The sequence below is a fragment of the Xenopus tropicalis genome, chromosome 8 (genome assembly GCF_000004195.4).
Source record: "Xenopus tropicalis strain Nigerian chromosome 8, UCB_Xtro_10.0, whole genome shotgun sequence".
Classification (NCBI taxonomy): Eukaryota; Metazoa; Chordata; class Amphibia; order Anura; family Pipidae; genus Xenopus; species Xenopus tropicalis.
Genome location: NC_030684.2, coordinates 33,284,178 through 33,300,645, shown reverse-complemented (window position 1 = coordinate 33,300,645; position 16,468 = coordinate 33,284,178). Strand labels below are relative to the sequence as shown.

At 39.3% G+C, this 16,468-nt stretch overlaps 1 protein-coding gene across 1 annotated transcript in view; it reads right to left on the bottom strand.

The window, feature by feature from the left end:
* The window catches only part of brinp1 (bone morphogenetic protein/retinoic acid inducible neural-specific 1), an 85,000-nt gene that overhangs the window by 17,326 nt on the left and 51,206 nt on the right, over nucleotides 1-16,468 (bottom strand). Inside the window, exon 2 of the mRNA XM_002935206.5 lies at nucleotides 2,954-3,209. Within this exon, the coding sequence (XP_002935252.2) occupies nucleotides 2,954-3,159 (206 nt within the window). The 5' untranslated portion in view covers nucleotides 3,160-3,209. The remainder of the gene's footprint in view (nucleotides 1-2,953; nucleotides 3,210-16,468) is intronic.

The following is a 16,468-nucleotide window of genomic DNA, read 5'->3' as shown; positions in this document are numbered from 1 at the left end:
GGGGCCCCCCTACTCTCTGGATATATGATCTCTTATATTGCAGTCTGCCCAATGGCGTCCTATAGGTGCCTCATCTGACGCTACAGATTTCACCATTACTTCCGAGACGCTCACAGATTCGGCTGTGGGACCACATGGCAGAGGTGAACACGGACATCGTTATGCAACCACTCCCAAGCAGGAATGATAAGTATAATTTAAGTGCACACTGAACACTCTGGTCCTGTCTGGAATACTTACTTGCGCACTGACACTACTAGACACAACTATGTACCTTGCTTGACCAGACCGAAACTATGTGGGATGCAGTAGTGGTTTTATAATCCTCAGTTATATTTTACTTTTTTGCCACACGGAACTTTGAACACTCATTAATAACTTGCATTTCCTTCTGGACAGACCGGTACAATATGGAGTGTTTTGCTCATAAGCTATTATACTTTTTGGCATAACTTGTTTTAGGACTAGCTCAGGACCTTCACATATAGCAGTCTTGCATATTGGCAATTTTGCCTGAAATATCCTAAAGTCACGCTATTTATATGTTGTATGCTATAACATACGGTCAGGGTCGGACTGGGCCGCCGGGACACCGGGAAAAAACCCAACCCGTCAACGCTTCCCCACGTGCAGGTGTCCCTCCCCTGACGCGTTTCACTTACGCGCGATCAGGGGAGGACATTAGACAGTTGCGCATGTTGGGGGGGTTAGGGGGCACTTTGGGGGGTGCGGGGCCCCTGGGGCAGCAGCCCCGGTGCGCCCTTCACCCCCCAGTCCGACCCTGCATGTGGTTATGCTAGCTTGCTGCACTATTAACCAGAAGGTCACTTATACATGTGCAGGGGCCCCTTCTTTTCCTTGTTACAGCGCTGTCTTGTTTTTATGGGTTTTGGGGATTTTAATTTTAGGAATTTAGTGTTGGCAATAATGTAATAAAGATTTTTCTTTTATTTTTACTTTAGTTTTTGATTAATTTCCCAATGATTTATGCATTAGTTACTAGGATAATTATTATATGTCAATATATAGGACACCCTGCATATGATATGTTATATTATTGGTCTTTCCTCATCTAACAGTAACTGAGATTCAATAGATGACCTAGATAACTGTTTCGGCCCTGCAGTTATTTCATCACCTGGCTGAGTGGGACAAGTAATGTGAATTAACAGACCAGTGTTAATGTCATCATGTGATCCAGCACCCACAAATAAACTGTTTTTTACAACAAATGTCTTGTTTTATATGAGCAAGTTTTTCATTTCACAGTTTTGTACAGGATCATGAATGGCAATTGTCCCTACTATTTTTCTGTTGTGTAATAGTTACATTCAGAAAGTATAAATAAATAAAACCATGATTGCAAGCACAAGAGTGAAGCGCTACAGTGAACACAAAATGAAAATTCAGGTACTTGCATTATTCCACTTGCAACAAGCATGTACACTATGGAACCCTTCAATTACTTCCAATGTAAACAGGCAATGTTACTCTATAATAAGCAGTTCATATGAAGAATTCCACCAATTTATGTGCTAATTAACGGTCAGTTCATTGAGGGTCAGTAAACTGTGCTTAGGGGCCCAATGATCTTGCTGTGGGGCCCAATAACTAGTCAGTAGTAGTTTATAAAAAACCCAAACCACAACTCCCTACACCAACTTTTACTTAAGTTGTTGCACGTGGAACAGGTAATATAGATAATTACCTTAAAAGTCCTCACCTTTTTACCTAGATTTTTGTAAATTTTTGAGGACTTCAACACTTGTTCATTGGTACCAATAAGTACCAAGACCACCAGGTCTTCCCCAGCTTCTTTAAATAATCTGTCCACTCTCTCCACCACATGCCAAACCCTAGCAACAGACAGTTTGGCATGTAGGGTCCTTGTGACAGATTTCCTTATCCATCTTCCTAATGCCCTAAATCCCCTCTGAATATAATCTGCCTTTTTCTAGCTCTCTACCCCCATCTGTACTAAAGAAGCTGCCACTCGGATGAGCTGAGAGCCAGCCCACTCAATACATACTAGTTTAAAATAACTCAAAATAGCAAATTAGTTGTTTTTGACAAACTGTGGACCTGCCCCCCCTGCCTTTCCATTCATTGCTGCCCCTCTTAACTGCAACAAAGCTGTCCCCCAAAATATTCAAGTTTCCTCTGTGGATTCCAACAGTAGAACCTACCTGCATCTCTCACAAGGGAATGCTCACTGAAATAGCTCCAATATAATTTTATGTGATAAGATGCACATTAAGTGGTACAGGTATGGGATCCATTATCCGGAAACCCATTATCCAGAAAGTTCCAAATTACGGAAAGGCCAACCCCCATAGACTCCATAATAATTATAAATAATTTTTTAAATTGATTTCCTTTTTCTCTGTAATAATAAAACAGAACCTTGTGCTTGTTCTTAGCTAAAATATAATGAATCATTATTTAAGGCAAAACAATCCTATTGGGTTTAAATGATTTTTAGTAGACCTAAGGAATAGAGATCCAAATTACTGAAAGATCCCTTATCTGGAAAGCCCGAGCATTCTGGATAACAGGTCCCATACCTGTCCCAGCAAACCCACTGAAAATCTTTGCACTGCTTTTTTTATTGCTAACTTCCAAGTGCAATTTCTATCACACCTTTAGGTTTCTAACACCTGCTAAATATTTACACACACAAAAGCAACCTTGTTTGAAAAAAAAAAAAAAAAATAGTGGTCCAACATTTCAGTCACAATCAGTGGGCTTCCGTGTTTGCTGTCCCTGAAAAAGGTTGCTGATTATGACTTTACCACTGATAAATGTTTTGTGATGATGTGTAGAGCAGTGTTACTTATTGATAATAAATCCCTCCTCTCCTCGTCTGCTAATCCCCTCTATAAACAAAAATATCCATACATACATCAGTTTGAGCTTGACTAGTGCAGAATAGTTTTTTGTGTCTATTTAATACCTGTAGATTTTATATCTGGTAGAGTAGCCCTGTCGATGCCTCTCCACAAAGGACAGGTAGCTGCGTGAGTGATGGAATGGGCCTCGGTCTGAGATGAGCCAATCAAACTCTTTGGGGACATGTTGTTGTGATTGTGCTGATTCCTGCACAGTAATCTGCTCCCAAATAAACAGGAAGGAGAGTAACTTGACCAGACGCCAGCTCATGCTTCTCCCTCGGCCTCTCCCCTCTCATTCTTGCTCCATTCTATGGAGTCCTGTTGGAAAAAATATATATATTTTAATTTAATCATTATGTACATCATAGAAGAATAATTCAAATACTAAACAACCTGTAGTTATTGGACATAGACATTCAGATTAGCAGATTAATAAAATAATCTACATGAGAAAGACCCACACTAAAGCTTCATATCCTTAATAAATGCCTCACAAGCTAACAGCTTCTATGTTATATGCCAATAATCACATTTATTAAACTAGACACACATGAATAATAGGATATTTATCCAAACGCACACAATATACCAACCTCTGATGTTCTGTGCATTGCACCCTTTCTCTTTCGCTGTATGTTTAAAAACATTGGGGTTGTGTAATAAACAGAACCAAGTTTGCCCGGTGCACTAACTCATAGGAAACAATTAGCAGTAGCATATAATGTTTTCTCCATCTGTATGTTGAAATAATTACTATTTATACTTTCAGTATCTGCATAATATAGTTTTCACTAAGATGCACATGCTGCTAGGATAAATGTAATTGGTTCATAACATGACTATGTAGAAACCAATGAAGTGACAGTTGATTAGAAGCTATTGTTTATGTTCATGGGCAATCCACTGTAGTAAATGGTTTAAAACTAAGGGCTCTGGCACACGGGGAGATTAGTCGCCGGCGACAAAACTCCCCGTGTGCCAGAGCCCTAAGGGACACATTTATCAAAGTACGATTTAATCCAAATACAAAAAATTTGTATATTTTCTAATTTAAGTTGCGTGACTTTTTTGTACCTTGCAACAAAATCGTATTTATTATGTACAAAAGTTTCGGATTCATTCAAGCTTCGGTATCATGACTTTCCTTGGGCCAGGTTGGAGCTGCAGAGTGCCATTGAGCCCTATGGGAGACTTTCCTTGGGCCGGGTTGGAGCTGCAGAGTGCCATTGAGCCCTATGGGAGACTTTCCTTGGGCCAGGTTGGAGCTGCAGAGTGCCATTGAGCCCTATGGGAGGCTTTCCTTGGGCCAGGTTGGAGCTGCAGAGTGCCATTGAGCCCTATGGGAGACTTTCCTTGGGCCAGGTTGGAGCTGCAGAGTGCCATTGAGCCCTATGGGAGGCTTTCCTTGGGCCGGGTTGGAGCTGCAGAGTGCCATTGAGCCCTATGGGAGACTTTCTTTGGGCCAGGTTGGAGCTGCAGAGTGCCATTGAGCCCTATGGGAGACTTTCCTTGGGCCAGGTTGGAGCTGCAGAGTGCCATTGAGCCCTATGGGAGACTTTCCTTGGGCCAGGTTGGAGCTGCAGAGTGCCATTGAGCCCTATGGGAGACTTTCCTTGGGCCAGGTTGGAGCTGCAGAGTGCCATTGAGCCCTATGGGAGACTTTCCTTGGGCCGGGTTGGAGCTGCAGAGTGCCATTGAGCCCTATGGGAGGCTTCCAAAATCATGCACAGAAGGATCAAAGTCAGAAAGGTTTCTCTGCATTTTATGATCGTTAGGATACGAAAATTTCGTGACTTTCGGATTGCCAATACGATATTATCGTGACTATTACGATTTTTTCGTAACCATGACATGTCCAATCATCAGAAATTATTGTATCTAATCCGAATGTTACCCGTTTCGGGATTCGATGAATCTGGCCCTAAATCTTATTGCTTAATGCTTACAGACATGTCAATTCCCCCATATTTGTCAGGAAATGTCCTGATTTAACCCACTCTTTTACAGTCATCCACTGTAGAGCACCATCTCTTGCTGCCACTAACGTGCACCCAAAACCTAACTTACCTGCTCCACTGAAATCAGAATTGTCACCCCCATGTCCTCCAATATGAACAAAGCATTGTAGCAGTGAGCACACAAGGGGGCGGGGCGGGGGAGAAACAGGGAGGAGTCAGGGACTAGGGTGATCTAAAGTGAAGGACCTGTAGATCATAGAGCTGACCACAAAAAGAACTATTACACCACCCTACTGGATACTTCTCATTATTCAGAGCGAATCACTGGCTAGAGAATAGGGTATTGCTCATTATCTGTATTTGTGCAGGTCAGTGTAATGAAGCTACATTTTTCATGGCAGTGTACTAGCTTTGGCGATGGACCATGATGCAACGACGTAATAAATGTAAAATCCCACACCTGTTAAATCTGGTCACTATTTATTTTTACATTACTGCCTTTGAATACACCAGTACTAGTTACAGTCCTCATGGAAACAGTTGCTACAGGGAAACAAGTATTAATAAAAGCATCCTAGTTTGAACCCGAGTGACCTAGAAGAGACACTGCTTCTGTTGCCAATCCAGTCACTGTGAATTTTCGCAGCAAAATTATGCTGAAGTTTTGCGCCACAATTCACCAATGGCGAAATTCGCTGTGAATCCGTGCCTGGCGAAAACATTCGCTCATCACTGTGTATCAGCCGTCTGTCCTGTAGCCAAGTGCCTATTCTCACAATCACTTGTATTCCTGTTATTTACAAACCTGAAAAGAAAGATTATAACAGAGGAATGCAACACATTGTTGCAACAGTTCTCTTGCTGATTTTTCTGTCGTTTCTTGCAAATTGAAAAGGCAAAAGGACAGACAGAAACGTCTTAATTTCAATAATTAACTTTTAAATCAATAAAATATTTGAATGAATTTACTGTATGTGCTAGTAGCAGCCACAATTAGGGCAAAGAAATGCAACACAACCAAAATACAAATGACACAGTTTTTTTAATATTCCCAGTACAATGTTGGCAGTAGCTTTGCACGTGTGCTACACAAAGGAAAAGAGCCCATTGTAGCCCCAGGTGCACGCTGTACCCTCTGTAAAGTACATAAATCAGTGGAGACAGCAGCACTCCAGTTATTTTGTGAAAGTAATGACTTTACTTAAGTGCCAAATACTTTTATTTTCAGTAGACAATCTTTGTGACTAGGAAATCCTGCCTCTCTATGGGCAAAGTCCCCAATAACCAAGAGGCAACTGTATGTCCAACACGGATCTTTTATCAAGCAACTCATTGTTTAATGCAGTGTTTGTTTAGTTCCCCAGAACAGCTTTAGGTCCCCACTAGTGATGTGCAGGCTGGCCCGATACCTGCGGGTTAACCTACGGGTTGGGCGTGTTTGGACCGACCTTGGCACATCACCTGCGGGTTGCGGGCAGGGAGAGCAAGTGGAGGAGCTCAGCCCAAACTTGCCCGCAACCCGCAGGTGATGTGCTGAGGTCGGCCCGAACACGTACACTGCCGGCAGCTCTCTTTGGGGTTCTCTATTTATAGGTGCGCGCCCAGAAGCCCCACCCCTTTGTGACATCACTGTGGGGCAGGCGCGGGTAGGGTTCGGAGCGGGCGGGTTAGTGTTGAGCAGGGTCAGACTGGGCCAAAAAATCCCGGTGGGCCCCAGCGGCCCAGTCTGACCTTTGCCGGCGCTCCCCCTACTGACTGTTCCTCCCCTGACGCGTCCAGTTTATATGCGCTTGGGGAGGACGTCAGGCGTGGGCCCTGCACCCCCCAGTCCAACCCTGGTGTTGAGAAATTTTACATTCTCTGTAATGGTGTGTACCTTCCATCTATGATTTTTACAGTAATTCTACAAAAGAAAGGAAATCATTTTTAGGGTGGACAAGTTAGCTAATGTAAGGATGGAGATAAATGATTTCACATCAATAAATCTCTGTAATTCAGTTGAAAAGCAGCCAGTCACTCTGAGATGCTAGTATTAATGAGAAGTAAGGCTTTTTACATTCACTAAATATTTACTTCTCGCATTCACTTGCAATATTTTATATGGCTCTAAAGGATGTGGGGCTTATGGTGTGTTAGAAAAAGAGCATCTGCAAAGAACATAAAATAGCCAGGCCCGGATTTGTGCTAAGTTCAGTGCCGGTCTTATAAACTGCGCGGCCCTATTGGGACCATTTTGGCGGGGCCCCCTACACAAAGTGTTGCCAGCTGGCAGAGGGTTCCAGGGCTGGGTGGGCAAATAGTCCCTGTCTCTCATTCTGTGACTGATGGTGTAACCCTGCCTTTTTACCTCTCTCTTGTTCCATTGGCCCCAACATTTCATGGCACAATATGGCCCCCAAGCACTGGGCACTGACACACCAAGCATACTATATACAGTGTGACACAGTGATTATTGGCCCCTCAAGCACACTCTACACAGTGAAAGATCCTGGGGTAGCAGTATGAATGCAGTGCCCACTTTGGGTTTAATGTCCCAGAACACATAGCAGTATTATTGGGCAATCGTTGTTGGGGGTGGCCTGGACAGCTTTATGTGTTTATTCCCCCAGGTGTGGGCCCAATAGGTCCAATAGGTCCAATTAGCCTAAGGCCAGCCCTGGGTAAGTTCACAAAGGCCCAGGCCTAAGGCGGCAGGACTTCAGTGGCAGTATGCCGAAAAGCTTTTACAAAAAAACCAAACAAACAATATTATAAGGGTCCCTGTATATTGTAATAAAGTACAAGTGTTAAATAATTATTACAAATAAAACAATGTTATTGTATTTTATAAGAAGAGCTGAAATGTAAGTGTATTTAGTTATCATGTAAAATAACAAATGAAGCCAGACAGGAAAGGTTAATAGAAGCATCTAAAACAAAGAGTCCACGTGAGATGAAAGCGTAAGGTTAATGAAAATGAATAACAAATCTGTGGTATGGATTTAAGAATCGCTTACGCTGCTCCTGTTCCCACAGCAGTAATAGTTTTAATTAGCAAAATATTGATGTTTTCTTGTTTATTGTTGTGCTGCCATTGTAACTATATGCAAATATAATGAATATTTCCCGCGCCCAGAGACACATTCGCTATTATTTGGTATCCTTGGAAAACCAAGGTTTACTGAGAAGTCGTTAAAGGGGAACTTTTTAAGATGGCCTTTATAAAACAAAGAATAGATGAAGTCCAGAAAAATAAAATGTTCTACATATTCAGCACAAATATATTTTCAAATGAAGCTTTCAGTATACAGTAACGACTGGTATATCCAAGGCTATTGTGATACTAATATCTACAGTTAGTACTAGTGGTTGTATATATAGTGTATGTATGTGAGTGTATAGATTGGTAGGTGTGGGTTAGGTGTGCTGGGTTTACTTGGATGGGTTGAACTTGATGGACACTGGTCTTTTTTCAACCCTATGTAACTATCTAACTACGTAAAGAGAATAAATAGAAAGAGAAAATGAAATAGGCTTTCATAACAATAAGGGGACAACTCATCAAAATTCAAGGTTGCGGCTTTATTCTTAATATGAAAAAACACGAACAAGGAAAAACATGCTTAAACTCGAGAATATTTTCTAAAGCCTTGAATAGTCGAATAGGTATTTTTAAAAAAAAAAAAAAAAAATTTGCCTGAAAAAACGAAAAGCTGCTGCGTTTCTGTAGGAGCCAACGGGAATCGTCTCAAGCAATTTCATTTTATTTATTGTTTCCCAGTTTATTAAAACGTTTTACAGTTTCATTAAAAGTGAATAAAACAATTTGATTCTCACTTGTCTGCGAGCGGTTTGTTCCAGTAATTGTGTTTTCTTTTCCTCGACCATGAAAATGAGTAAATTGCCCACTTACTGTGTATACAGTGACTAGGAAAGCAATGGCTTACCCACTAAAGCTGAGTACTAGAGACGGGCGGAATAATTCAGCAGGCATTGATTTGCGGCGATTTTCCGCGTATTGCCATTGGCACAATACTTCATGAAACGGGCAACAAAATGCGTGTGTTTCGCCGTTTCACGAATTTTTCGGCGAAGTGAAACGGGAGAGATTCGCTCATCACTACTGAGTACATTATAAAATATTTAACTGCAGAGATCTTAGATGAAAATATTCAGCAAATATATAATTAATCGTTATTAAAATACAATATGGATAAAATGCGCAACTCAGCACATTTATGGGCTTACAGTATTTAACAATTTTTGAATTTGTGAATTTGATGGGCATATTTATCAGTTTTCGAATTTGTGAATTCTACTTGACTTTTTTGCTACGTCGACATAAACTCACAATTTAAAAAACTAATACGTTTGCTTATTTATTAAAAAATCTAAATACAAAAAAACCTCAATTTAATAAAATCATGGAAAAAAACAGGTATAGGACCTGTTATCCAGAATGCTCGGGACCAAGGGTATGCCGTATAAGGGGTCTTTCCATAATTGGGATCTCCATACCTTAAGTCTACTAAGAAATCAATAAAACATTAATTAAACCCAATAGGACTATTTTACATCTAGTAAAGAGTAATTATATCTTGGCTGGGATCAATTACAAGGTTCTGTTTTATTATTACAGAGAAAAAGGAAATCAGTTTTAAAAATCTGAATTATTTGATTAAAATGGGGTCTATGGGAGATAGGCTTCTGGATATTGAGTTTCTGGATAAGGGATCCCATACCTGTAACTTGACACGGGTTTACAAGCACGAGAAAAAAACGTAAACAACTCAAAATTCTCGAAATGAAAAAATGGCTTGAATTTTGCCTAGGACAACTCCCATTAACTTCTACATGAACTCACAAGCTTTTTGATACCCTAGAGGCAGATTTACTAAAACATTTCTCATTTTTTTAACTTTAAAATTCATTTAAACTTTTTCCTATGTCGACATAAACTCACAATTTGAAAAACTGGTATGTTTGCTTATTTATTAAATAATCTAAATATGAAAAAAAACTCGATTTAATAAAATCATGGAAAAAACGTACCGTGTATACTTGAGTATAAGCTGAGGTACCTAATTTTACCTAAGAAAACTAGAAAAACGTATTGACTCGAGTATAAGCCTAGGGTGGGAAATGCAGCAGCTACTGCTAAGTTTCAATAATCAAAATAAATACCAATACAATTACATTAATTGAGGCATCAGTGGGGTATATGTTTTTCAATATTTATTTCAAAGAAAAACAGTAAACTAGCTCTGTGAGCGGAGAAGAGGGTCAACAAAAACAATATGAGTACTACCCCACGCTCATTGCACATTGGCAAACTGGAGGGATGTAAGGGGAAATAAGTATTACTTGTGGGAGCCTAGGCCAGGGCACTGGAAGGTCTGGTTGCAGGTGGCCTAATTTGCACACAAAGGAGAGAGGGGGCTAGTCTGGAGGGACACATGGCACCCGACTCGAGTATAAGCCGAGGGTGACTTTTTCTGCACATTTTGGGTGCTGAAAAACTAGGCTTATACTCGAGTATATACAGTAAATACCTCGACAAGAGTTTACAAGCTCGAAAAAAACAAAATAACCCAAAAAAATCTCGAATTGAAAAAATGGCTTGAATTTTGCCTAGGACAAGTCCCATTAACTTCTACAACAACTCACAAGCTTTTAGATACCCTAGGGGCAGATTTACTAAAACTCCAACATTTCTCACTTTCAATTTCAAAATTCATTTAAACTTGATTCCATGAATGTCTGGCATTTACTAAAAACTATGGAATGAAAAAGCACTTGTGGAAAAAAATGTCACAAAAATATCATTAAAAAAGTCAAAAATCTAAAACCTCTAAAGTTTTGAAGCAAAAGAAGGGTAGCAGGGAAGGGAAGGGACATCTGCCGTGGACTCCTACATGATCTCAGCAGGTTTTAGCTGGCGAATTGTCAGATTTGGATCTTTAGCTGTTTTCACTAGTGACGAGCAAATCTGTCCCGTTTTGCTTCGATGAAAAATTTACAAAATGACAAGAACATTTGCTAAACATTAAAAACTTGCGAAACATGTTTGTTGCGTGTCTTTTTTGTTATGCAACCATGACTTTTTTGATGCGAAACAAATGTTTCTCAAAACAATTCAACAATGCAGAAATACGGAAATTCACTGCAAATCTATATGCCTGCTGTAAAAATTCGCTCATCACTATTTTTGATGTATAGTAAATCTTGGAAAAGTCCTAATCGGGGGAAAAAAATATTTGACCGTAAATGGCCCCCTAAGCTTTAAATTTTGGTTTTTGGGTGTTTTTGCAAATAAATATCGTAAATTGAAGGGTCGTAATTAAACCCACGATTTCCAAGAGGTCTCAATTAAAAAATTCTTTTTTTCTGAGTACTGACAGGTATAATTTTGCTTAAGTAAACACAAAATAAAAACAAAACGATATATCTTACAGGTCTGAATATGTCTTATGTTCCAGGGAAAGGTATGTTTTTTTATTTTGTGTGTCCACACCACTAATAGATGCTTGCTATTGTTTCCCCTTATTTCTAGTAACATTGGCCTGTTTTACGCACAACATGAAGTCCATGAAGAGCTGAGTATATTGTTTATTACAATGGAATAAACACAGTGCTTTTTTATTATTCTGGGGGGTCTATTTAGTTTTTTTACCATTTTTAGTGTGCTGTGTATGTGCGTATTGGTTAAGAAAAACTGGAGATTTTTTTTATGAAGGACATATCTTTGTGTTGGTCTTATTATATAGGTCAAAACAGCATCATTATAGAGGCAGCAGGCACACATATATTTTATTTTTTATTTATACTTTCGGGATGCTTTATGATTCAAGGTAGGATGTAAATAGAAGGAATATGTGGAGCTACAAAGGACTGGGAAAATTCATGCCTGATCTCGTATTCTATACATTTATTCATTATATACTGAAAGGTGAACAATGGATCTGTAATGCTTGAAGGGGCAAAAATTATTAGTAGGTTTATAAGTTCTAAATCTGGACCATTTCAGCGTATTAGTAATGCACTATGGAAATAGAGCAGATGCACATAATATAGGAAATTGTTCTATTTCAAGCCCAGAGGGGTCAAAAGATAATATATAAAATTCAGTTTAAGGGAAGACCACCATTGGAAAGTAGAGATTTAGGCCAGGAGGAAAAATCTGCACTTCTTATGAATGGTTGCATATACAGTAGCTGTTGTTGCTGTACAACAAAAGATTTTATTATAGAGCAGTATTTTTCTTTTTAGTTAACCGTCCTTCTGATGTTACCATTTCACTTTAGGAGATGCTGTGCATGTACATCCATCACCCTTACAGTACCAGCATTTGTACAGTATGGGGGTGGTGAAACTGCTCTTTAACTTATAAACTGTATTTATATAACTTTAAAGTAGCAGATGGGTACTCACTTACAATTAGAATGTTGCCTTGGAAATATTCTCTTCTATGATTCTAGACCAGTGGATCTCAACCTTCCCAATGTCGCGACCCACAGTTCCTCATGTTGTGGTGACCCCCAACCATAAAATTATTCCTAAGACCATCGGATATATGTGTTTTCCAATGGTCTTAGGCGACCCCTGTGAAAGGGTCGTTCGACCCCCAAAGGAGTCCCGACCCACAGGTTGAGAACCGCTGGTCTAGACTCTATGCCAGGGGTGGCCAAAATGTTGATCGCGGTCCACCAGTCAATCCCCCTTGGATTTCTGGTGGAACGTGTATAAGCCAGGAAATGAGGAAGTGCGGTGGTACCATACGTTTATTGGGTATGCGCACATACGCTGCATCACATAGGTAAGTGGGGAGGAGTCAAAAGTCAATCACCAGGGTTAAAAAATCTGGGCACCCCTGCTCTATGCCAAAGAACTATAGCATCAAATCTTTAATAAATATTAATTCTAAGTTAAAATTGCACTCACTTATTTTTGGCAATAAAACTCCTTGAAAAATAGTATCCCCTTGGTGTCTAAATCCTTTCTGCTGCCTGTGGATGATTTTTTCATTGGCATTCATAGGTGTTCTCCAGGAGAACTTCACAGACCTGACGCATTTTGTCTATGCAACTTCTTCAATCATTAGCTACATATGTTTCCGTTCTTAAAATCTGTGCGTTGCTATGGAAGCGCATCACTATGGGGGCATGTCACCATCCTGTTTGCTCTTTTTTTCATCACTCATAGGCGCATCTCCATAGCAGCCCATCACTCTTAATTAACTTCTATTGGTGTACAATTTTATTGGCTTCACAGTGGGCGAAGATTATTCAATTATATATATGCAGAACAGGGGTGCTTTAAAGGGGTTCACCTTCATAAAAATGAAGCTATTTAGCAGAGTAAGTCATTTTAATAAAATATGTAACGTATCTCTATAAGAAAATGGCTACTGTTTTAGAGAAAATTACTTCTGAAGGTAGCGTTTCTGTATAGGGCAGGGGTTAGTGGAGGCACCAGGGGAGGGGGTCGCCGACCCCTTTCTGCACAAGCCTGTGTCAGCATGTGGAACTCTGAGTAATGCGGAGTCTGTCTGCTTCTTATCTCTCCTCTGATTGGCTGTTAAAGTTACAGGCTAGTACATGATCCCTTCTGCTGCTGTCTTCTCCTATGAGTGTTCAGGGAGGAAGGGGGGAGTGGAGAGGGAGGGGGGAGCAGGGGGGGAAGCTCACATGTGACTCGCACTGTAGAGAAGAAACACTCCTTCTCCCTACAAAGTAATTTTTGGGTAGTACTGAGAAAAGGTGGACAACCCCTGTAAGGTACCAGTGGGCACTGGGCAAAATTATATTGCTGGGTCCCTACACAGTTGTGATAGAATAACCCTAAATCACATAAAGTTCAATATAGTAAGGCAGGCAGTGAAGAAATTGCCTGTACTTGGGAGCTAAAAAATCATGATGCCACAAGAAAAAAATGAAATAACCATAGCAGAGCTCTTCCAGTTGATTAAAACAAGGGGTCTGCCATCTCTGCAGAATGCTTCTGCCAAAAGTTATCCCAGATGAAAGTGTGCTAGTGGGCATACTGTTGGGCCCTGGGCAAATGCCCCTGTTGCCCATTTATTACAACAGCCCTGATTTAGACTTCACCTAGTAACCCATTTATTTTCACACTTACCTGTTCCCATACAGCAATACAATACAGTAAAGTAAAGAACGTAACTTATTCACACCATGTTAAAACCATACGTAATCAGTCTATTATTAGTCAGATTATTTTTGATCATACGCTTTCATATGAACTGAGGAGGTTACAGAAATGCATACAGAAGTTCATGTCAGCATTTAACCCTTTGGTTCAAATGTTTCCATAGTGCAAATCCAACCTACTCTCACACTGTAGCACATCTTTACCAAATCCCCTTCTATCCATTTTTTATTTACTTGTTAGTTGCACAATATATGATTCCTATAGGATTCTTTTCTTTGTGACAATCTTGAAAATGTTTCAAAACGCTGTGTTTTCCTTTCTCAGCATTATTTATATGTTTCCTAATGCAGTCTGTCAGCATTCTATTTGTTGTACCAATGTACTGCAAGCCACATGGGTACTGTATACAGCATATCATATTTTGTGTTGTGCATTTGATACATTGGTTGATCTTATACTCTTTTTTGTTACTGAAGAGATTTCTTTTTATCCATATTTTCATGTTTTACAGAGGGAGTGTGGATAACAACCTGCCTATGACAGGGTTTTTGGATTTATCTTTTCTGTAAAACAATGGTTCCATGTCAATATTTGGTATTTGCTCAGACTACGTTCGCTTGCTCTCGGATCATTTTCTGGAGTTCTTGATCACAATGTAGAATTTCTCCTAATCTCTTTTTCTAGGAGATTAGATATGGTGGGAAGTTGGTTGTTTTGACTTTTTCTTCCTTTCTCTCCTTCCTATCTAATTTTGTCTATTGAAGGTTTTTATTGAATGTCTCCTTATACCCTCTTTCTTTAAACCAATAAGTTAGTGATGATTCTAGATTGAAATCATTCTGATTAAGGGAATTTACAACCCCTCCAGGTCTCCCTCAGATCCTTCCCAGACAAATTCAATATCATTTATATAGCAGTGCCATAGGGACAGGTTTCCGCCCAACTGCAATATGGGAAAATATGAATTGATAATTCAATTGTCTTTGGCTTTGTCTAACATTTGTCCTAATTTTTATTGAATATTCCAATTGGGCTTTCTTTTAAAATGCTATAAGTTATGTGTAAGTAGAACGTGACACATCTCTAAATATCTTTGTTTATCCATAATTACTGTCACCCCTCCCTCATCTGCAGTTTTAATAATTATCGTCACATCATCTTTTAGAGTTTCTAAGGCCACTCTTTCATCTTTCTTTAAATGGGTTTCATAGTATTTAAAGTCTAAATGAAGGCCTTTTCCATTCTATCTAAGAAGTCCCAGTGAAGTGTGCCATTGAACTAACTGGGTAAGTTTATCAGGCGCCATTTTGTGAACACTTTTATTAAAGATGAATTATCATGAATGGGAATCTGCTTAATTTGGCTCAGTAATGACAGGCAGCTTGTATTCTGAGCAGAGAGGAGTGGGAGCGTCTCAACCATTCTTGATTGACATCTAAATTTCAACCCCCCCCAGCCCATCTTTTGTATCTGAAAAACTTTGAAGAATGTCTAAAAATTGAACCCAATTTACCCTTACATTGTCTGACACTTTTTCTCAAACATTCATGCCAAGTGAGCTGGCAGGTATTGCTCAGAGTTGTAGTTAGACAATAGCTTTAGGCTTTCCACTTGCACATTCCCATAAAACTACAAGTTGCCTTTTGTATAAATTCTAAATACATTTTGTAGGAACAATAACTTGTGTTACTGTGCAGTGATTTTGTACTCACTCTTTATATGTATGCAAGCTAATCGATAACAGAATATATGCCCATTTCTTAAGACTACATGGACTGGTTGCAGGATTATAATCCATTATTATTCACTAGAAACCATTTTTTCTTTTTTTTTTTTTTTTTTTACTTTGTTTTAAAACTGGGAACCACAAATCCAAAAGAGACATCACCCAGAAGGCAGATAAACCAGATCTGGGGAAAACAAAATCTATTAGGAATATAAACAGTGTTCCCTAAAGCAAGTTGAGATCACTATCAAATTTTGAGAAATTAATTCTTCTTGGAGAGAGAAGGAAAAAAGGTCTGGCAAGGATCTATAACCTTTTTAAGAGACCCAAACAATGGACAAAAATCTCTGCAATGGAGAAATGGGAAAAATGTCTAAATAAGAACTTTCCTATGAAAGATTGGCAACAAGCAATACCCAATACAAAATGCACACCAAGAGAACTTTTTCAAAATGTTATACAATTGGTACCTAACCTCCTAAAAATGGTCACAGATTTATCCAGGAACTGTTAACACTTGTTGGAGATGTAACAAAGAAATAGGAGATACGTTACACATATGGTGGTCCTGTTCTACTATCCAATCTTTCTGGACTTCAGCATTTTCTCTGATATGGAATTACATCTTACGAGATTTTGTTTTATCTCCGGAAGTGGTGTTATTAAACATTTCTGACAAAATTCCCAACAAAGCTCTGGAAAAAGTAATTTTTCAATTATCAAATACAGTCAGACTTTTAATTGCT